The sequence below is a fragment of the Mercenaria mercenaria genome, chromosome 2, assembly GCF_021730395.1.
Source record: "Mercenaria mercenaria strain notata chromosome 2, MADL_Memer_1, whole genome shotgun sequence".
Classification (NCBI taxonomy): Eukaryota; Metazoa; Mollusca; class Bivalvia; order Venerida; family Veneridae; genus Mercenaria; species Mercenaria mercenaria.
Window position 1 is genome coordinate 14702034 of NC_069362.1, and position 24520 is coordinate 14726553.

The window sequence follows — 24520 nt, forward strand, 5'->3', positions numbered from 1 at the left end:
CAAAGCCAAAATTATCAAGAATGGTTATAAGATATCGTGTGCAGAATTGTTTTTATTTTGGAAAAAATATGGAAAAATAAAATCATGTTCATAAAGGACACTTTGAAACATTACAACACTAGCAAGTCAGCTGTTTATTTTGAACATATATATCTTTTTCTACAATGTACATAATATTCTTGCCAGCTAGTCCTTTTAGGATATAAATGTTTGATGTTAAGATCATTGCAACATTTACCAATATGTAACCAAAAATTACCTAAATATGACAGAACAAACATAAAAATAAATACACAATGATATGTAAATAAACATTTTGAGATTTTTTTTCTTACAGAACGTCGTTGGTGATACGTGCAAACATTTGAACATTAATTTTATACTTCACTATCACAAGAGCATTTAGACACTATTAACATATTATTTAAAACAATAGCGGAATCAGTATTCTCAAAAGGTAATGACATTCGTTTGTACTGCAGTGTTATCAAATTGTTTGTGTAACGAAACGGAGATTCTTCGGAAAAATATTTGATTGTGTTGTCAAATTTAATTAAACTTCAGCAAGATGTGATAACAGTTTTTTTACATTTCTTTGATGATTGTGTTTAAAAATTATATGCTTTGGATGCAAGATGAATGGAATCTTTCACAGGTTCGACTTGAGGCTCGTTACCGCTAAGAATTACTGGAGAGCAGGATATTTCCGTCTGCAACTTCTCCCAGTGATAGATTTCTCTTTTGTTGTGATTGCCTTACAGAAGCAAAACAGAGGAAATAAAGTACAAAGAACGGCGCTTTTTAGAATAGTTCCGCATAAACACTTACTTAAACACAGCGCGAAAAATGTGCATCCGTACACAGAAGAGCCTTCACATTTACTTTCTTGTTGCGTCTTACAAGTACACAAGAAAACTGATTTGAATACGTGATGATTGTGTTTAAAAATTATATGCTTTGGATGCAAGATGAATGGAATCTTTCACAGGTTCGACTTGATGCTCGTTACCGCTAAGAATTACTGGAGAGCAGGATATTTCCGTCTGCAACTTCTCCCAGTGATAGATTTCTCTTTTGTTGTGATTGCCTTACAGAAGCAAAACAGAGGAAATAAAGTACAAAGAACGGCGCTTTTAGAATAGTTTCGCATAGACACTTACTTAAACACAGCGCGAAAATGTGCATCCGTACACAGAAAAGCCTTCACATTTACTTTCTTGTTGCGTCTTACAAGTACACAAGAAAGCTGATTTGAATACGACAAAAGCTACTTGAGAATGACATTTTATACATAGGTAACCGAAACAGTGACTTGTTAAAAAGACCAGTGTCTTTGGATGTCATTCAAATATCTATCTAAAGTATACGAAAGTCTTTCTACAAAGTCTTATCAATTAACAGAGTACCATTTGCCGTATAACTACACTAATTGCCAAGATTATACAATGCTAAAGTCGGCACCCGGGTAATGCATGATTTATTTGATCAGTACCGAATTTACTCGGTCAGTATAAGATTTTTGTAGAATGACCGTTTCAGCAGCTCTGCCGAATGTGATTCAACTTTCTAAGAAGCTGAGAAACTTTACTCTCGGTTATATCTTTTTAATTCTATTCTTTAAAAAAGCGATATAGAATTCAATTTTTGTGCAAGAACGTTTGTAATTAAACAGGAACAGTAAATTTACATTATTAAAACACGGTCTTTAGTTATTGGAATATATGGATCTAAGATTTTCATTCTGGAAGGACTGTCACTATTTCGTGTTGCCCTACTGACATCTATTTATATTCTTGAATATGTTTACGATATTACGTCCTTTCGATTTGTATATGAAAAAATATTGGCAACAATGTTTAAGATAAGAATCATGTCAAATAAATAGATCTAGTTAGAACTCTTGTTTTTCTTTGAATGCCAGTATTTTAACCCTTACATGCTAATTCTATAATGGACTGTCCATCTCCAATATGGGCAGACATTTATCATTGAAGGGTGTTACTAAAATTACTGACTGAATAGCGACAGTGCAGACATGATCAACTGCACGGTGTGCGGCTGATCTTGTCGCACTGTCGCAAAGGCAGAATCACTTGCCACCAGCAGGCTAAGGGTTAATACGGTTGTAAATCGATGCGGAATACAGAATAGGATCTCTTTGTCTATGTAATGTACATTTAAGAATAAGTGATAAATATTACGTAGTTAATTAGTAATAAAAACATTTATTAATGGTTTTCACTTCGAGTTAAGTTGTTAAACTTAAAAGCGACACTTCTCTGACTATACAAACCTGTGTGATAAAATCTAACTGCGGGGGCAGTCCTGTCGTAACACACATTTCTATTTTCATTTTTGATGTTATCTGGAGATTGTTAACCACCTCTTGAAATTCAGATATTCTCTCTATTGATTCTAATTCTTTGTTCGTATAATAACCTTGTCAAAATGCTCAACAAATTCTTCCGTGCGAAAAAAACTGACTGCCTGATTATGTTCAAAAGATTGTCATATTCGTTTTATCCTAGTGTATTTGATGCAAAAGACTTTTATTTTGACAATGCGAAAATATTAAAATAAACAAATTAAGTTGTCAGCTTTAATTATCAAGTAGGAAACGAAAGTATTGTTTTGAAAGTTTGTTCTGTGACCATTTATATTTTATCATACACATTTGCTGATTCTAACTGCGCAAAGTCTTTCTTTCATTATTATTATTAGTTGTAGGTTGTTATAATGGTCGATTATTGGCCAGTTTTTCAACTATTAAGTAATGACTTAAGCTCTGACTTAAGCCGTGTCGGGTATATCTACAACGATTTAGTCAGCACGTGAATAACGGGGCTCGACAAAAGTTAGGGCTATATTCATAGACAAAACTCAAACTCAAACTCCACTCAAACTCAAGTAAGTTGCGTTCAAGTATCGTTCGAGTAATCCGTGCGTGAGTGTGAGTGAAGTTTCAATTCCTTATTCATGAAAGTCACTCGACCTTCACTTTCGGAAGGGTTACTCAAGTTGCCGATATAGCTGTTCATAACGATTGACAACAGAACAAGTAAAGATGTCAAAGCGTCAGTATTATTCTGAAATAGAAAAACAGCTTCTTATGGAGCTAGTAAATAGGAGACTGGAAGTTATTGAATCCAAAAAGACAGATTTTAGAACTATCAAACAGAAAAGTGAAGGTTGGAAAGAGCTAACTGCAGAATTTAATTCTCAAATTGGTGTTCAACCAAGAACAGATAAGCAACTGAAGAAATGTTGGGAAAATTTAAAAAACAAGAGCAAAAATGGATGTTACTAGAGAAAGACGAGAACGCCTTAGAACAGGTAGGTATATATATGTGTATCATTTTCTGTCTGTGTGTTAACTATGGTGGCTGATTTAGGACATTTGTTCTTTATGTCGCTTGGCGTGCGCGCAGATAAAATAAAATAAAAATGGTTCTTTCAGTGGCATACTGAATTACAACAATAAATATTACAATAAAGAACCACCTTACCCATTGGGCCGAAAATGCTCCTACTTCAACAATGAAATTATGATTGTACTTTAATATATAAATAGATTTGGCAGACATACAATGTAAGACCAATAAAACATAAATAAGAACGGTAACACGAAATAAAACGTTGCGTTGTATAAGGTTAATGCTACTTCTGTACATAGCCGCATGCACACAAACGCAAAATAACATACTGTCCAAAATTATCCGCCATAGTCTAAAGAAATTAATAATCATCATCATCTTAAGTTAATATTGCCTGTCTCCGTTTGGCGTATATTCGCAATATGATAAACTATTATACATTTAAACCACACAATGGAAAGTTATCTATTTTTCTTTGCTTCTTGGTAAATATTATGTTCTTTGAAGCAAATTTTAATTAAACGGCTGAATTATGTCTAATAATATACTGTGCAACTTCTAAAGTTATATGTGCTTGTTTCTTTTGATAAAAAATTAAGTTAACATAATTGAAAATCCATTGTCTTTTTATATATGTATTTCTTCTTCGGAGATGTCCGTGAAATATGTGTTTGCATTTGATTTTTCAGGAGGTGGCAAGGTGGTTGAAAATGCGCGAGAAGACAGCTTGACGGTTGGCGCTATGCTAACAACACAGACGGAGCCACTAAAGAATCAGTTCGATAATGACGCTGGACCGGATGACATTGAATCACTGGGTATATGATTGTTTTAGCTACCATAATTTACAAATGAACAAACAGTTTAAAGCAATTTGCTATTCTGATTATGCTTCCTTTTTTAAATGTTACAACAACGTTAAGAAAGCCGATTCATAAATGCGTCCTGGCGCAGATTCACACATATGTGAACACTTGCAGCGCAAGTTGAGGTATGGATAACGCATGTTTTTATTGTACTAACATTTGCAGAATTGTTGAATTAGTGGTGTCTGACCTATAGCGCTAAATATCACGTCGACGTGACGTCAACATAATATCGTTGTAATGTTTTTATTAAGATAGTCCCTCACTTTCATAACATTTTTGCGAATACGAATTTTTCTATTTAGTAGAATTTTATGAAATTTCTTACAGTTGTCAATATACATATGGCCTACAATGTGGCGAAATAAGGTAAGACCGTGTAGTTATTTCTTATATATTTTTACCATGAGTAAAGTGAACCGCAGATTTCAAGGTTAGTATTATCCACTTTTTTCAATTATATAACGTGTCTGATTTTTCATTATAATATTTTACTTTATAAAGATACTCACTAATTGTCACTAATTCATAAACTTATTTTCATTGCCGTTTCCAGCCATTATTCTACGTTTTCCAAATAAATGACGTTACGGCATCACTTCCGGTTTATCAAACGGGCATAACTACCTTAGTTCTGCACGTTTCGTAAACCGGAAGTGATGGAGTAACTTCGTTTACCCGGAAAATGTAGAATAAGCCTATACACGGCGTACGGAAATGAAAATAATTTCATTATTTAATCGAATCCTGTGAGCAAATTTATTACAATGACACTGTTGTTGTATTTCTAAAGCCAAAATATTATATTAAAACATAGTTATGACACTAAAAATTCAAAACGATGAGATTAACGAGAAATGTCTGGTTCATTTTGATTATGGTAAAATATCTCAAAAATAAACACCTATACATTTTGTTTCATCAATTTAAAGGTCATGTGTTTATATACAACTGTGAGAAGTTTCATCGAAATCTACATTGTAGAAGAAATTTCGATCCAAACGTACAGAACTATCTGAAGCATTTATATTAAAATAAATGACATTTCATGCTTATTGATAAATGAATAGCAAAATAATAAAGAGTATCAACCTAGATACACATTAATAGTGTGTGTAGTGTGATTTTAATTACACAAATTATTTATATCTCTTTCCCAGAATAAATTAAACTCTGATATTTAAATAACGTAACTTCTATCATATCAAAATATTTCCTTCTCATTTAGATGTAGAGGACAGTTCTGATGAGCACTTTTTGCCGACAAGGAGTGTGTCTGCATGCAGTAACAATACATCACCAGAACAGGGCATGGTTAGGCGCACCCCTACAGAATCAGGGACAAATCTACATTGCACCATGAAACGTTCAAGATCAATAAGTGACGACAATACAAATGGAACGAACAAAACAAATGGATCGAAAACAAAGAAAGTTACAATTACAGGAACACAAAGACTGGTATGTTAAAAATAATATTCTATCGATACCGGATTATCAAAGACAACTGAAACTGTGTGTTGTTATACAACACATGCACTGCTTGTATGTCACAATTTTTACATCATTGAGTTAAACAGTGTCAAATGTTATAGCAGCGCACAACAAAATAACACACGCAAACAGTGATTTGCTCTTCACTATAGTTTAGTGAAATCATTGACATTGATATTCACAATATTATATATTATTATTTATATCACTCGGGCTGCGCTGTCGACGTATATTATTCAAAATTGAAATCCAAAACAATAACTTCATTTTTAGCTCGACTATTCGAAGAATAGGGGAGCTATCCTACTCGCCCGGCGTCGGCGTGAGCTTGAGCGTCACACAAATGTTAAAGTTTGCGTACCACCCAAAATATTTTCAAAGTCCATTGAGATACAATCTGACTAAAGTACTTGATCTTCTAAACGAAGATCTGAGAACGACCCATTCACATTCGTCTTCTGTATATTTTGGATTTCCATTATTGCTATTTTTATGTTATCCAATCAGGCGACTTGTTCGATTGTCAAAGAGTAAGATAAATATGCAGTTATTCCAGGACTCGAACCCGGGACCCCTCGCTTACAAAGCAAGTGGCCTACCGACCGAGCTAACCGGCTATCTGATACATTACGACATAAGAATTGTAAATATCAAAAGTCAATGCTAGAGGTAGATTTGCAAGATGTTGTAAGCTAGGCTCTGATTGGCTAGTGAAAGGGCCGTCAGAACGAGGCAATGAATAGGTCGTTTTCAGATCCTATGCGTAGCGTAATAGGAGATGTACTTTAGTCAGATTGATTGAGATATTGCTGTCATATTTTGCATACTTGTTTACCATCATGACCCCATTCTTACAGGAGCAGACAACTCTATCAAGCATTTTGACTGAATTATGGCCCCTTTTTCGACTTAGAATATGCTTGTAATGTTAAAGTTTTACTCATAGGTTATATTATACTATCTAACACTGAGAATAGTAGAGCGCGCCGTCAACTGCCAGCTCTTGTTATCTCGTATGATTTATTAAAAAGACCTAAGAAGTATTGTCGTCACTTGATCGTCGGCGTTTGCGTCGGTTTCTGTGCCGGCGTTAGTTAAATGTTTTGTCTAGGCCCACCTTTTCTCAAAAACTGTAAATGCTACAGCTTTGAAACTTTTCACATTTTTTTTTATTTTCATTAGGCTAATGTGTTGACCAATAACCATAACTCTTTTAACCATGTTGTCATAATTATAGCCCTTTTGTACTTTTTAAAAATCGGTTTTCTTGAATACCTACTATTGTTTTGATTCAGTAAGAAGGCCATGCACATATTTATTTATTTTTAACATTTTGTCTAGCATTTTAAGACAAGCGTTGGCACCCACACGTGGTGATTTTGTTTTAGAATATTATTTCGTAAATAAGCTGAACTTGAATACAATGTATAATGATTTTTTATAAATAGAACAAGGGCTTTTCGTAAGACAACCCGCTCCACTATTTGGCGATTTGACAGTCAAATGAATTTAAGAAAGTGAAAGTTACCAAATTACTTTAAGTAATAAATGGGCATAATTCTGACAATATTACAATTAGATTTATGGGGATTGTAACCACACATGCAGTTGACTTTTACGAAGAAAAAAGAATTCATATCAAGTCATTATATTTCAAAGTACCAAACATATGCCTATAAACGAAGCTTTCGAAAACATTTAACATGAAAATAAAGTAAAACAACTTGGTGACTTCGGCCTTGGATGTTGTTTGCATGGTGAACAATGTAAATGTGAAGTTACAGTAAGATATGAGCAATAGTTACAATGAAAAACAAAGGTTACCAAAAAAATATTTATCAAGAAAGCTCACGCCGATCCTACGCCGACGCCGGCGCCTCGGCGAGTAGAATAGCACTCCTATTATCTGAGTAGTGGAGTTAAAATGGGTTTAAAGGTTTTAGCTCCGTAATAATAAAATTTCATTTTGTTACCGATTGTAATAAAATTCAGTTACATAATTATTGTCAAATTATGGATCTTGTCCAACGCAGACTGAAAAAGATTATTAAAATTTGATAATACTGCAGCTCATAATTATTTATCATAATTAATTATTGTTATGTCTTCTGATGAAATAGATAAATGATGTTTTACAATAGAATCATACAGATATGGGATATCAAAATTTCAGATAATATCTAGACAAGAAGAAGAACACAGTGCAAGAATGGAATTACTAAAAAATCAGATTAAATACGCACAGGAGGAGCATCTTTTGAAAATGGACATTTTACGTTTAAAAAAGCGAAAATTAGAGACAGAGAAAAGCAGTCCTGCTAGTTCTACAAGTATATGTAGTGGAAATGCAAGCAAAAAGCCAACAATCTTTGGTATAAGTAATATACTTGAAATGTAGAATTTTCATATTGCTGTAACTATTACAGATTAAAATGTTGCTGAACTAAAATGTTTCTAACTGCTACACCCATTCTGTCTCTGTGGCGTTGTATTCTATCTGCAACATTGTGAATTATGTCATCATCATCATTATTATCATCATCATCATCATCACCATCATCAAAGTTCGCCACATTTCTTAGACGACAAATGTTATGTATTACGGCAGTTGCTACAATAATTACTACAGTTGTTTGAAGTTTTACACGCAGCCCCATTGCCAAGCACGGAAAACGACGTTTCCAAACACCGAAAGTGCGTTCAATTATGTTCCTAGTTCTGCAGTGAGAATAGTTGAAATTTCTCTGAGCACGGGTCTCTGGGGTCTGAAACGGTGTAATCAGGTAGGGTTTCAACGCATACCCGGAGTCCCCTAACAACATTCCTGAAATATATTTAAAATACCTTATATATTGTTGCGCTCTGGCTAGCTCGGATGGTTTCGGGACTGGTTGTGGTTCGGCAAGAGAAGTTGAGTAGGATTTACCGGGCTGGGATCTCGAACTCTGGCTATGTGGTTACGTAAAACTGGACTATCATGCAGGCTTGCGACTTCCGGTTTCGTGGTTAAGAACAGATTGGGTTCGAATACAATTCTGCTTTGTGGCCGATTCACTAAGGCTATTTTACTCCAGTTAGACTACTTATTTTACCAAGATTTACTTAAGTTCTACTTAACACTAATAAGAAATCACTAAGATCAAATAAATTTAAATTGCAAATTTATTTATTTTATCCCTAACAAAAATTAAGACAATGCATATAAAATACTGACTCTAAATAAATACTAATAATGTATCAGCAAAACATCTTAGTTAACAACAAACTGTTAAATATTTAGAATCTTTAAATGAAACAAATGCTTGCCTATAAACCTCAGTCTTAAATCTTAAAAGTAATCTTATTTTACTGTTAAAAGTTATTTACTTAAGCCAAAATAATCAAGTCTTGAAAAATTCTAAAATCAAAATAGAATACTGGCAGTTACCAAAAATAGGTTAAGCTCTGAAGTTCAAAGTCTGGAGAGTTCCTTCAATGGAGCTACAAAAAGCTTTTATACTGACCAAGTGCACACCAAAAACATGTGTGCACACACCAACTGTATGGGTGCACACAACCAAACTCTTGAGTGAATGTACAACTGTGTGCAGAATGTACACATCAAACAATGTGTACATGGAACAGCCAAAACTATGGTTAAATCATAAAAATCAGAGTTTAAACTACTAAAATAAATTAAGTTGCATGAAAACTGGACATAAATCAAAGGTATAATTCCTAAATAAAATGACTATTACCTGAAAAACTCTGATCCTTTGCTTAAATTAAAGAAATTTAGCTTAGAATTGTTTTGACAGTTGGAATAATTCCTGGAATTCTACTAGGTTGTCAAGGGTAACTACCCAGAATGCAATGGGCAAATGGCTGCAGCCAGACAGGGATGCTGCACTGTAATCAATTTAAAATGCAATAACTTACAAAATACAACAAATATGATGACAGTCGGACTTTAAATAATGCAATAGTAAGTAAAGAAATGATTTACCTAATAAATAATTGATGACATCAATAGTATTGGCAGAAATCTTAGTAAAATGGTACTGACACTGTGCTAAAAATAGATTACATAAACAAAACACTGGGATGTATCATTACTCCCCTCTTTAAATGTCAAAGTTCCAACTGACATTAAGAATAAAAGTTAACTAAGCAAAATGATTAAAGTACATCAGTTTGATAAAATGTGTAAAAATTTACCACTGTCCCTTTAAACATTGAAAATCTACCTTTAAAGTTAAAGTAATCTTCAGTTTAAAAAATTCAAATAGGTAAAATCAATTTAACTTTCTTCTAACATTACAAATATTAAATTCAAATTGAATAGAACAATAATTTAACCATTAACAACAGTTATTTAACATTAAGTTTCAAAAATCCCATTTATTAAACATTAAACATGAATATTAAAGGAAGCATGTAAAACTGCTATATTATTAAGTAATAAGTAGCACCAGTGTCTATCATTAAACACACAAATATTAACTTAGATAAACTATAACTTCAAAGTCTTTGTTTTCATTTTCACGGAATTATGCTTATAAATCATAATATATCACAGAATGTCCATCACACTTTACTAATAATTCACAGAAGCACAGTTTGTAATTCCGTTTAACTGACTGTTTATAAAAGTTCCATGAATGTATCTCTGTTATGAAATTTCCTCATCGACAACCAGGATTTGTCGCGATTTAAGCGTCAATATGCCTCAAAGTTTTGATACGTTGCTTCGAACTTGAAGATCGCCAGCTCCATATTTGCCTGTCATGGTCCATCCATTTTTCGTTAAACTGTTACATATAAATGACCAATGTTGTCTATAAATGTCCATGAATGTAAATTGGATTGACTGCAAATGCTTGTAAAATGTTCATTTCTTGTTCACTACAGACTTTAATGCGGGTCTGTTTCCTTATCCTCTCTGTCATCTCTGCTTGTTTTGTCTTTTGTTGTTGTGTTTGTATGACTGCTCATTGTTTGATTTTTTGTCGTTACTGTTGAGTTGTCTGTCGTTTTCCCTGTTGTGTGGTCTATCGTTTCTGTTGTGCAGTCTGTCGTCTCCCTTGTATGATCTGTCATCTCCTCGGTTCTGTTGTCTGTCATCCCCTCTGTTATATGATCTGTCGTCTCCTGGTTGTGTCGTCTGTCCTCCTTGTTGTTGCGTGGTATGTCATCTCTGTTATGTTGTCTGTTATCGTTCCTGTTGTGTCTTTTGTCGTCTTCTGTTTTACTTAGTCTATCTGTATAACTGACTGTACCTCACCTCTTCTCTCCTGTTCCCTCCTACCATTCCTAATCTCATCCCGGATACTTTCCATTGTCTTCTGCAGTACACCCAAAACATCTGTAACCTGATCTACTGATCTTCTTACTCCCTGGATAGCTCTTCTGTTGGATTCAACTGATGACACGATCTTCTCTCAAGCTTCTTCCAATTTTCTACTCTCGCCTTCCTGATCTTGCGTTCTTCTCCTTTTCCGTTGCGGTTCTTCTGTCTGTGTTTCTTCATCTTTCATTGTTTGTGGTTCAGCTTCGGGCGACTTCATGATAGGAATGCTAAGGGGCAAATCTAAGTTTCCAAAACTCATCTCCTGGTTTGGTAGTATCTGGTCTAAAATGTTTTCCTCTGCTTGTGGCTGTAAGATTGGTGTCTGCAGTGTGGACATAGTGGTGGTCATTGCTGTTTTAGTAGGCGTTGAGCAGAGTGCCTCTAGGAAATTAAAGGGTGAGAACTGGTTACTGGTTACGGTTTCGTTGACATTGGCTAAAATGGTGTTAGTGGTGGTATTTGCTTCTACTTCGGTATTTGGTATGGGGGCAATAAATGGAAGATGTGGCTGCTGAATAAATGGTTGAGTCATGACTGGATTGCTTACTGTTGATGAGCTGCAGCTAGGAAAAGGAAATGTTTGCTGAGGTACTACTGATGTTTCGGTCAGTCTTGGTCTAGAAACAAAATCAGCAAGGACCTCTGGAGTAATACGTAGCGTTATCAAACCATCTTCTTCAGGAGTCTTCTCATATGAGTAATCCTCATGATCCAGCATCAATGGGTCTTCGACTGCAGAGGTACCAGCTAAACATTCTCTCAAGGTCTCCCTTCTGTAATCAACCCCTTCTACCAAATCACGTGGTGCTGTATTAAACACTAGGTACCGATTATCATTGACCCTTGTACCCATGTCCTTGCGCATCAGAACGTGCCTTCGGTAAGTCTTTACATGTTTCCTAAGTGCCTCCTCTGTGGTTGACCTGAACAGACAAAGGGTGCAATAGAACGGCGAATCTGACAGTGGAAAGTGGTGCTTCCAAACATGACCGGTGACTCTGTACTTCACTTCTATGTACACCTTTCCTGCCTTCTCACAGTGTAAACACTTGTATAGCCTGCCACGTCTAGGAACCTTCTCACTCATATTGACCTGAAACGAGATCCATTTTGACCAACTTTACTTCTATGAATGTGACCAATAGTAATACATGGATATGGAGGTTCGTTGACAGATGATCATCTTAAAATTGATATACAATAATTTTCACATGTTTTGCTGATACATGCACTCTACTTTAGACTACGATAAACTACAGCTACACCTATAACAACATTTACAGCACTGCACAGGACATCATTGTTACTTTACTGACTTCTGAGACTGCTGCTTCTTGATGTTCTTGCTGATCTTCTGAATCCATCTAGGGATATTTGTACCAAAATACGGTTTCAACTTGTCATGATGTACCAGTTTCTCTTGGCCTTCTCTGTTCATCTGTATCACAAAATTCACATTTGACATTTTTTTCTTTAACTACGAAAGGTCCATCAAATTTCTTTTCCAGCTTTGGCGTAACTCCTACTTTTCTTGACTCATGGAGGTACCATATGACATCCCCAGCATTGTAGTTGTGGTATGAAGTTTTTGTATCATAGAGGATTTTACTCCGCCTGGCATTTGACTGGAGATATTGCCTTGCAATCTTGTGAGCATGCATCATTTTGGCTCGGATTTCTTCCACATACTCACAGTATGATGGCACATCTGTAGAGTTTACAGCATAACCAAATAACAGATCCGCTGGAAGCTTAATTTCTCGGCCTAAACTTAGTAGGTTAGGCGTCAGTTTGGTAGATTCGCATGTGTACATCTGTATGCGCCTGCGAGACAACCGAGATATAAATCCCATTCATCTTGTTCGTCAGCTATATATGCCTTAATCATCTTCAAAAGTGTCCTATTGAATCTTTCGGTCTGTCCATTACATTTCGGATTTCTCGGACTTGTTCTAGTTTTCCGCACCTCTAAAAGTTTACAAAGCTCTTGAAATAGTTTACTTTCGAATGTCCTCCCTTGATCTGTGTGAATAGACAAAGGCGTTCCCCATCTTGAGATGAAATCATTCATAATTCGGCGTGCACAATCATCTGCATGTTGGTTTGGTACAGCTACAATCTCTACGTACTTGGTAAATAAATCAGTCATCACCAGAATGTACTTATTTTGCCTAGGTGTTTCCGGGAATGGTCCTAGATAGTCAATAGCTAAGGTGTCCCATGGTGCTCCACTTCTAAGGTGTCCCATAGCTGCCTTAGGAGGTTTCTGAAGTTGCTTATCAGCTGCACAGATGTCACATCTCATGATATAAAGACGTATATCTTCCTTCATGTCGAACCAATAATACCTCTGGGAAATCTTTTCTTTTGTCTTTTTGGTTCCAAGATGTCCAGATAGTACGGTATCATGCATCTGGTGTATAACTTCTTTCCTCATCTGTTGTGGTACAATCAGTTGCCTATACTCCCCGGTACCATTCAATTTTTGAAATCCTTGTATAAGACATCATTTTGAAGGTGTAAATTATCCCATATTACCCAGTAGTGTCTGCAGGCCGGACTCTCTGTCACCATGTCTGAACTGTTAGGCTTTTTGTTCTGAACCTTTGCCTTGTAAACTGGTCCAATATCGGTGTCTTTTGCTTGCTGTTTAGCAATTTCGCCTGCAGTGCTGATGTACATCCATCTCAGATTGGTGATGTCTTTTGAAACACAAGGTTGTGACGTTTGATCTGTAACACTACGAACTTCTGTTGTTTGCTCCACTTGATCTTCATTGTGATCTCTCCTGCTTTCTATGTGTTGCTGTTGTGTCCCTTTTAGCTATAACATCATATCATCTGCCCTCTTTCTACACTTTTTGCATGGACCACATTTTAATGACTCACTTGTGTCGACATCATGACAGGTGCAATCTCTCGGACTTTCACATCTGGACAAGGCATCACAATGTCCTTGTTTACATCCAGCTCTATATTCTATGGAGAAATCAAAAGGTGCAAGGATCTCAATCCATCTGGCAATCTTTCCACTGGGCTCCTTTAACTTGAACAACCAAACTAGTGCCTGATGATCACTCCTTACTGTGAAATGTCTACCTAGTAGATACTGACGGAAATATTGCACAAAATAGACTACTGCAAGGAGTTCTTTTTCTGTTATGCAATAGTTTTTTTCTGCTTTGTTTATGGCTCTGCTTGCATAAGCTATCACCCTCTCCCTATCACCTTGTATTTGTTGTAGTACTGCTCCTATTCCTAATCCCGACGCATCTACGTCCAAGAGAAAAACTCCGTCTTTGTCCATGGGGTAGCCCATAACCTCCGGACTGATTAAAGCTTCTTTTATTGCATTGAAGGCATTTTCACAGTGTTCATCCCACACAAACGCTTTGTCCTTTCTGGTCAGTTCTGTTAATGGTCTTGCAATCTTCGCATAATTTCTAACGAACCGTCTATAGTAAGAACCTGTAGCGACAAATTGTTTCGTTTGCTTGGCATTTATTGGTCTAGGCCACTGCACTATTTTGGAGATGTTTGTAGGATCTGGCTTGATACCTTCCTTTGACACAACATGTCCTAGAAAAATGACTTCTGTTTGTAGCAGGTGACATTTTTCTGGCTTTAGCTTTAGTCCAGCATCTTTTATTCTGCTAAGAACTTCATCAACCCTGCTAATGTGTTCTTCAAAGTCAGCTCCAAAAATTATGATGTCATCTATGTAAACGAGACAGGTTATCCACTGCAGTCCTTGAAGTGCTAACTCCATTGTCCTCTGAAAGGTACTTGCGGCATTATTCAAACCAAAAGGCATCCTTGTCATCTCATATTGACCAAATTTGCAAGAAAATGCGCTCTTGGGAATATCTTCCTTCTTAAGTGGAATCTGGAAATACCCGCTAGTTAAATCAAGGCTGCTGAATAAACTGGAACCTGATACCGCATCCAAACAATCTTGTACCCTGGGCAGTGGAAATCCATCCGGTTTAACAAGTGCGTTGACCTTCCTGTAGTCAACACATGGTCTTATGGCTCCTGACTTCTTACGTACAAATACTATCGGGCTTGACCATGGAGAAGTGCTCTTCTGTATAACCCCCTTCTTCATTAGATCTTCAATAGCTGCTTTTTCCTCTGCTGCGTAAGCTAACGGGACTTTTCTCGGTCGTTGTTTGACTGGTATTGCATCCCCCGTGTTGATTGGGTGTTCAGCTAAGTTGGTTACTCCAATGTCCCACTCATCTTTGGAAAAGCTGTCACTATATTTAACAAGAAGTCCCGCTAACACTTTTCTTTCGTAATCCATTTTTCCTTCTGTTGATTTTTTATACAGATCTCTGAGGTGTTCTGGAACAGCTTCTTCATCAGCTAGGGTAAAATTCCTTTCGGTTCTAGGACTGCTGCTATGTACGTCAAGTCTTCTTATACTGCTTTGGTTTTTCTCTTCTTTATTTTCTTCCTCCGCTATGATGCTAACAACCCTCTCTATTCTCTCAGCTGTTGCTATCACTGCATCCTGCTTCAGAGTAACTTCAGTTGGAAAAGGATTCAGTATTCGTACCTTACAGGTGGTAGCCTTGTTGATGTCCACTAGTGTTGAAGCCATCATCAACTGATACCTGTCCTTGAAATGGTCTGTAGGTTCTACCACATAGTCTGCCTGATCATCCCTGTCATCAGCTTCCACCCTCTCAACATAAACATCAATAAGCGACTCCGCTTGACCAGGTATGCTTATGTCATCTGCCACGACTACCCTTCTAGTCTTCTTGTGCTTGCCAACTTGAACAGTCGGTATCTCAATTCCATCAAGAATGATCTTATTCTGGCTCAGTAAGATGTCAGCTGGTCCCTTCTCACTCCCCATCAAAACATCAAAACCCAGCAGAGCATCATCCTCTATTTCAGCCACCATGGCCTCACTGATGATCTGATACTTTCCAATTTCAAGCCTAAACTCAGCTTTTCCCCTCTCCTTAATAGGCGACCCGCTTGCCCCTTTCAAGCACATAGACCTGCTTAGTTGTGGTCTTTCATTCTCTGCAATCTTCTCGTAAATTCTTGAGGAAATTACGGTTCTGGAAGCCCCAGTGTCTGCGGTGAACAATAAAGGTACACCCTCAACAGCACCTTTCACATAAACTCCATCACAAAGGCTCCTCTTCTTACTCTCCTCTTTATTTTTCTGATCTATCTTGTCTTCACACTGGCCTTTTTCCTCTAAGCGGACCTCTCTTTGGCCACAAGAGCTGGTCCCTGGTAGTTTAAAGACCCACTACGACTGTTGGAGTCAGTATGGTTCCCTCTACTTTGATTATGACCTCCCATCTTTCTGTCTGATCTTTGTTTATCAGGACAGTCCCTAGCATAATGACCCTTTCTGTGACAGTTGAAACATTCAACTGTGTTATTCTTGTGGTTTGAACCTCTTCTACTAGTATCTGCTTTGTTAGCCTTTTCTAGCTTCTCAAGTCGTTCGAGTATCTTCTGCAATGCCTGTTCTTGGCTGTTGTTATTTGACTCACAATCTGATTTATTACTATCGATTTCAGTCACAGGCCTTCTCTCAGTCTGTTTCCTTTCTGGTATCCGGTACGCCCTCTCTTCACTGAAGGTTGCTTCTCTCCTTTCATCAGAATTATCTACCGTCCTTCTGGCATATTTACCATTTCTTCTATCATACCCAACAGAACCTCTGGTCTGGATGAAGTTTACTACATGAAAAACAGCTTCATCTATAGTTGATGGCTCTTTGTGATATTCTACCTCGAATCGTGCTTCATCATCTCTCAGTCCATCTAAAAATCTTCTCACCAAATCCTCGTTTCGGATATGTCTATCTCTGTAGCCGTGTGCCTTATCATAAAGCATCTTCAAATCTGCTGCGAAGTCCTCTGCTGTTTCACCAGCCTTTTGTATTCTTCTGCTGAATTTTGCAGCAAAAGCCCTATTTGTTTCAATGACCATGAATCTGTTGTTCATCTCTTGAACCAATTCTCTGTAACTGTATAAAACTCTAGGTTGCAGTTGGGAAAACATAAATTCTGCTGCTTTTCCTTCTATCCTAGGTAATAGCTGGTCTATCTTTTCTTCATCAGTCCAACCATAGCGACTTGCGATAGCTTCAAAACGAGCTATCCATACTGCCCAATCATCTTTTCCAGAGAAAGCAGGTACTCGTATGCTGTCATTGATCCTAGGTCTTTGCCACTGGGGTTGCATAGCTGTATTGTAATATGTTCCATGACTTGAACTGGTTGGTACTTCACTGGCAATATGGTACTGACTGTTCTCTTCAACTACAGGTATTCTTTGAATATTATAGGAGTTACGGTTGAAATTGTTTGCCGGTTGTTCATGAAAACTCTGATGCTGATATGGCCTTTGAATAAATCTGCCTTGAACAGGACCTGAAAAATCATTACTAACTGCACTGTATGGTTCTCTAGTGTACTGTTGCCTACACTGGTTTTGCAAATCTGTATAATTCTGGGTTGTTGGTATATTATTCAAACTGCTTTGTTGCCTTGAATTCTCAGATGATGCTGTCTGAGACTGCTTTATGTTACGTAGTTCTGTTACAACCTCCTTTAGTACTCCAGTGATGTTACTCAATACATCTGATGATAATCCGGTTTCATCATTGTTCTGTTGTTGGAATGATGTGTTAACTTCAGCATCTCTTAACGAAAATGGTCTGTAAGCTGGCTCGGAATGCACTGAAAGATGATCTACATCCTGTAGGTCTGCTTGGTAGTCTTGGCTTGGATCTTCACATCTATCGTTGAGATGATTGCCTTGGGATTCTGAACCGGGACCTCTGTTGAAGTATACCACTCCATCACTATCAACTGGAGAAAATCTGTCCATGGTAGCGTTTCTTAGTCTATAGGTTTGTGTTCGAATCTCTGGATCCTCTCTGTTGAATTGTTTGAAAGGATCCCACCGCTGCCACCAAGAAAGTGTTGCGCTCTGGCTAGCTCGGATGGTTTCGGGACTGGTTGGGTTCGGCAAGAGAAGTTGAGTAGGATTTACCGGGCTGGGATCTCGAACTCTGGCTATGTGGTTACGTAAAACTGGACTATCATGCAGGCTTGCGACTTCCGGTTTCGTGGTAAGAACAGATTGGGTTCGAATACAATTCTGCTTTGTGGCCGATTCACTAAGGCTATTTTACTCCAGTTAGACTACTTATTTTACCAAGATTTACTTAAGTTCTACTTAACACTAATAAGAAATCACTAAGATCAAATAAATTTAAATTGCAAATTTATTTATTTTATCCCTAACAAAAATTAAGACAATGCATATAAAATACTGACTCTAAATAAATACTAATAATGTATCAGCAAAACATCTTAGTTAACAACAAACTGTTAAATATTTAGAATCTTTAAATGAAACAAATGCTTGCCTATAAACCTCAGTCTTAAATCTTAAAAGTAATCTTATTTTACTGTTAAAAGTTATTTACTTAAGCCAAAAATAATCAAGTCTTGAAAAATTCTAAAGTCAAAATAGAATACTGGCAGTTACCAAAAATAGGTTAAGGTTCTTCCGCAAATTGAAATTAGAAATTCATGTGAAAAATCAGAATCCTCGAAACAGCTTTCGAAATGCAATGACACAAAAAATATATGATAAAAGTTGAAAAGATATATCTGTAGGTAAACTTGCGAGCATGAAAGCTACGTTGAACCCTATCTCCACAGTGCTTTGGAAGAAAATGAGTGAACATTTTTGGTGCAAAATTTCGGTATCGTATGCAACCTAAATTGCTATAAAATATTTACTTTCAAATCAAAGAAATGCCAAAATAGTGCACACGAGCGTTACTTTTTCAAGAAAATGTCGTTAAACATTCTAATGCGCAAAACACGTGCACAGTTTTTCTAAAATATTTCGCCGCCATGTTTATTTCAAGGAATTAAATATATGATTGTTCTTTTACCTCAGATTTCCTTACTGAAATATATATGCCTCCTTATTCATTGTTAGAGATATCCATTTAGTATAGTTTAGCACTGCCCGATCTCCTTGATCTGTTACCGATCCTTTACATTTAAAGAATAAACGCAATGTGTAATGATAGTTTTTCGCTTTACACACCACCTTTGGACAAGAAAGGCGTTTCACTTAAAATGTGTAAGCATCCGCTGGCAAAATATTATTGAAAGATCGGAACTTTTTCTAAAATAAAGTTCAATTTCAATCATTTTCAAAAACTGGAAATATTGCACATTGTGTTGAATACATAAATAAAACAAAAATCCCCAAAATAAACCATTTTAGAACTTTTCCGGGAACTATAAGTTTCAGCCGAACAACGCATTTCAGGATGACACAAAACTGGTTTCTCTTTTTAAAGTTTGTAAACAGTGTCAAAGTTCACCTGAGGAACATTGCTGAAAAAGTAAAAGTGCTTACTTGTTTCAGTTTTACATCCTGTAGAAAACGATCAACTTTCAACTTTAAATGCATAGATGTTCTAAAATTATTCCAATATCAAAAACCGTCCGATCTTTTCCGTGATAAATAAAACGAAGCAAATTTAACTATTTGTTTACACTTTAACCATGTGAAATTAAAGGCATGTACTATCACGAGACTCCCGTGCATTTTGAACCTCGTGGTGAATAAACTGAATTTACTTTAAAGTATGGTGTCTCAGTTGAGCCAGTTATTTGTTAATTTCAGAGAACATACATTAAAGAAGTGTTTATGAGATTATGCATTTGTACGAATATTTACTAGTCTGCTTTATATTAACGACGATAGAAAACAAGTGTGCACTCGGCAAATAGCAAGTATAATACTAGTATACTGAAACTGATCCCAATGTTCGTAATTTTCAGAATGATAAAGAGCTCGTTATCCTTGGTTTCATAGACAGTCTTAGTACTGGACCGCTGCTTCCGCTGTCAACACCGCAGTAATCACTAATGTAAAGTCAGTGTCCATTTCTATGCCTGAATTTCAATACACATTTATTATCAGTTTAAATCTATGAAAGTGTGAAAAAATATCGTTGTTTAACGAAGAAGCAAGAAACAGAAAGGTTACTTTTGAGATACTGCTGATTTTAATCATCAGGTTTTTGCGTGAGAAGTTCAACTGATTGCATTTTGTAAAATGTTTCGTAGTTATCTACAATTGTATACAAATTGTATTACCTCCTAACATATTTGGCTGTACATTTTTTCTGCGATTTATTCTCACTGTGTTTTTAAAAACATGCTGCATAAATTCTCATATTGTATAAAAAGTCGATAGATCAAAATTGGTTAGTTTACGACGCATGAAACATCTAATAAGGAATCAATATACACATCGAACTTGTCCCGGACCAGTATGCGGAAATACTGTGGCCGAATGTTTCAAGATTGTCTAAAATATTTGCATATATCATGATAAAGCAAATATTTTGATTGTTTTTTTATAATTTATAGATATACAAACACGTATGTGTGAGAAAGTTACGTTAAGTAATTTCGGTAGTTACAGAGGGGGTGCCGAAAATTCTATTTCCACCACATTTTCCGTGAGATAAGCAGCGCGTAAGTACATAAATTCCGCTATAATAAATTAAACCTTTATGATACTAGCACAATCCTTGAAAAGAATTTTGGATCGTTGCTAAATCTTGTTAACATTAAGTCTGAGACTTGTCTTACAATTTTAGGCAGTCTGGTACACCATACGTAAAAAAAATCATTGCCCGCACATTGCACTACTTTTATGTATGCTGAAAATAGCAATATGTACAGATTTATTTTCGTTTTAATACATGAGGTGGTCAGATTTGAAAACAGATTTTGTACTAAGTTTAGTTCTATTCAGTAAGACAATTCTCCTATGCACTAATTGAAACTTTGAACTAACTTTTGCCATTCATGAATTTTTAAAAAAGTATTTTGAAAGGATTTATAAATCTAACCAAAAATTTGGAAAAATACAGGTAAAATATCTTCTTTGTTTATTTCCAAATTTTAGTTTTACTTTTTATACACCTTCTTTTAGTTCAAGTCTTGCAAACTGAGCTGTTTTTGTACTCTGGAACAGCTGCATTTGAAAGCTTTTGTTCACTATATTTTCACACCTCAAATGAAGGTCACTCTAAATTCAAGATGGCGGAAGTACCTTAAGCTCTTGAAGTTCAAAGTCTGGAGAGTTCCTTCAATGGAGCTACAAAAAGCTTTTATACTGACCAAGTGCACACCAAAAACATGTGTGCACACACCAACTGTATGGGTGCACACAACCAAACTCTTGAGTGAATGTACAACTGTGTGCAGAATGTACACATCAAAACAATGTGTACATGGAACAGCCAAAACTATGGTTAAATCATAAAAATCAGAGTTTAAACTACTAAAATAAATTAAGTTGCATGAAAACTGGACATAAATCAAAGGTATAATTCCTAAATAAAATGACTATTACCTGAAAAACTCTGATCCTTTGCTTAAATTAAAGAAATTTAGCTTAGAATTGTTTTGACAGTTGGAATAATTCCTGGAATTCTACTAGGTTGTCAAGGGTAACTACCCAGAAAGCAATTGGGCAAAATGGCTGCAGCCAGACAGGGATGCTGCACTGTAATCAATTTAAAATGCAATAACTTACAAAATACAACAAATATGATGACAGTCTGACTTTAAAATAATGCAATAGTAAGTAAAGAAATGATTTACCTAATAAATAATTGATGACATCAATAGTATTGGCAGAAATCTTAGTAAAATGGTACTGACACTGTGCTAAAAATAGATTACATAAACAAAACACTGGGATGTATCAATATCTTTTATTTTGTATGGAATATGATAATTCCATCCCTATAAACAAAGAACTTGCTGGACGAAACTAAACCAGTCTTTGTTGTCAAGTGGTTATTACTTACAGATGTTTCTACCACAAATGAATAGGGCACTGCTTTTTACCTGCTGGTCTTTATTCATAGGGTGATCTTTATGCTGAGGTGGTTCTTTACAAGAGTTTGAATGCAATTATAAACTGTTATTTATCTATATGACATAATAATATCGGTAACTTAATACATAAAGAAAATATTCAGCATAACTGCATCTCATTTCGAAGATTTTTAACATCTCAAAAAGAGTTAGCAGGTATGTTTCCTAATTTCCGGCAGAAATGCCGCAAAATTTTACGCCTTTTCGTATATCAAGATTGTCTATGGATATTCTGAATTGACTGAATATAAATTTTATTTTATTGTAATGATGAATTCAATTATTTAGAATTTGTATTTTTGTTTGTTTGGCAAATAAGAAGAATTTATACTAAAACATTTCTATTAAAATTGCTGAACCTACCTTGAATATCTCCGTTTTCAAACTGACCGCAAAGTCTACTGCTTTGGAATATCCTAGAGTCGTGCACAGAACCAGGCCATCTAGCCACAAGGTTGGTAAATTTCATGTCAGCGTCGCAAACGGCTTGCACATTCAAAGAAAAATAGCCCTTCCTGTTCCGAAATAGTTCAGCATTTTGACCACCTGAATAAATAAACATACACATGTACATGTACTGCATGAAATATCATAAGAATTGAACACATTAATTAATTGTTACACTTGGGCATACATGTATATAGTACAAATATAAAGCAGTGCAAAGAAGGTATGATTTTAAGGTCGACATTTCGAAGAAAAAAGTAGAGCTATTGCACTCGCCCCAGCATCGGCATCGCCGTGGGTTAAAGTTTTTAAATAAAGTAAAATATATCTGTTACGATCGAAGTCTAAACAAGGAGAAACAATCCCCATAACTATGATTTAATTTTTCGCGGAGTTATGCCCCTTTTTAACTTAGAATTGTTTGGTTAAAGTTTTTGATAAAGTCAAATATCTATGTTACTATCAAAGCTTTTGACTTGAAACTGAAAATACTTCTTTACTATCAAAGTTTACACCTGAGAAATATATAATTCTGATTTTAATTTTGACAGAGTTACGCCTCTTTTTAAATTATATTCATTAGTTAAAGCTCTATTTCAGACTCAAGCACTGAAACACGAGCGTGCTGTCTTATGGACAGCTTTTGTTAAAATAAACGTATAATTTACCTGGTGAATTTATCTTTACATGGGTGCAGTCAATCGCCCCAAGAACACCTGGCATTCCTCCAATTTGCTTAAACTTTAATTTTACACTTCTCCAATTTTCTTGTACCGGGAACTTGATGAAAAGTTGCTGAAGCCGAGCGATGGCCCTTGAAACTTTCACAACAATTCTGCTCATAGTTGGTTGTGATGCACAAAATAGTTCTCCAACAACTGTCTGAAAAGATCCACTTGCATAATAACATAGTGTACCAAGAAACTGAAGTACAGGAGGAACTGGTAAACCTCGATTGTCCCCTGAAGATATTGCATCCTGGATATGTCTTAATATGAACACAGCAGTGTCTTTATATAATCTGTATCTTTGAAAAAACACTTCTTCCCGTAAAATTTCCAAAGGGTTTTCTGCATCGCGCAGAATCCGCCTTTCAACAGGATTTCTCACCAAGTTATCAAAATCTCTCATCTGATCCATTCGTGGATGTTTGTCTGCACAATACTTCAAATTGCACTACTTCAGGTTCACTCAAGGGTACTCGATACCTCCCTCAACGCTCACTCACTTTCGTGAGGCCACTCGACCGAAACTCATCTTTATGAATACAAACTGGTTCTCCATTGAGTAAGGGTATGACCGTTAGATAATTAACTTTGGTTTACTCAATGAGTGAGAGTTAGAGTATGGTTTATGAATATAGCCCTTAGTGCTAGAGTTGAAAAACTGGCCATAAGTGTCGTGCGGCGGCTGTAGAAAGTTGCCACGTACTGTCGCTCGTCTTGTTAATGTTCTGGTCGTTTGGGATCGTGGAATATGTTCAGTTTTTAAATTATATTAGAACCACACTAAAGCTGTTGCTACAGGCTAGGGTAAAATGATTCGCATCTCATAAACTGACTGAAACAAACCAAGTTTGATTGTTTTGTTTGACTGAGTTCTTTTTTTCAAGGGATCTCCATAGAGATTTAATTATCTTACAGTTTTCACGGGATCTGACCCAAAACAAATCTGTAAAAAGATCCTTTGGAAGCATAGAATGCAACCAAGAAGAATAATAGCAGACTCGGTTTGATTGAGTCTGTTCATGTGAGGTAATAAAATGTGCAACACCTCTCACGCCCCCTAGCACCGGCTAAAGCGGAACTTTATTACACATATGTTGGATGGACTCTATGATCCCAAAGGACCAGAAAATATAACAACACTGAATCCAAGCACAGGGAGACCTTTTACAGCCGCCACATGGCACTTAAGGATTGCTGTTGTGATAGTTAATAAAAACCTGCAAAGAAAGCTCAGACAGCACACATAATACTCAGATAGTTAGTGAATCTTAAAAGCCGTTGATACAAATGACAAGAACACCACACTATAA

At 36.1% G+C, this 24520-nt stretch overlaps 1 protein-coding gene across 1 annotated transcript; it reads right to left on the minus strand.

Moving 5' to 3' along the window:
• Positions 1-11005: 11005 nt before the first annotated feature.
• On the minus strand, positions 11006-21868 carry LOC128550765 (uncharacterized). Its single transcript, XM_053530512.1, has 2 exons — positions 21506-21868; positions 11006-12156 (listed from the first exon to the last, which is right to left on the minus strand). The coding sequence occupies exon 2, from the start codon at positions 12148-12150 to the stop codon at positions 11155-11157; it is 996 nt and encodes a 331-aa protein (XP_053386487.1). The 5' UTR covers positions 12151-12156; positions 21506-21868; the 3' UTR covers positions 11006-11154.
• Between the last annotated feature and the right edge of the window lie 2652 nt (positions 21869-24520).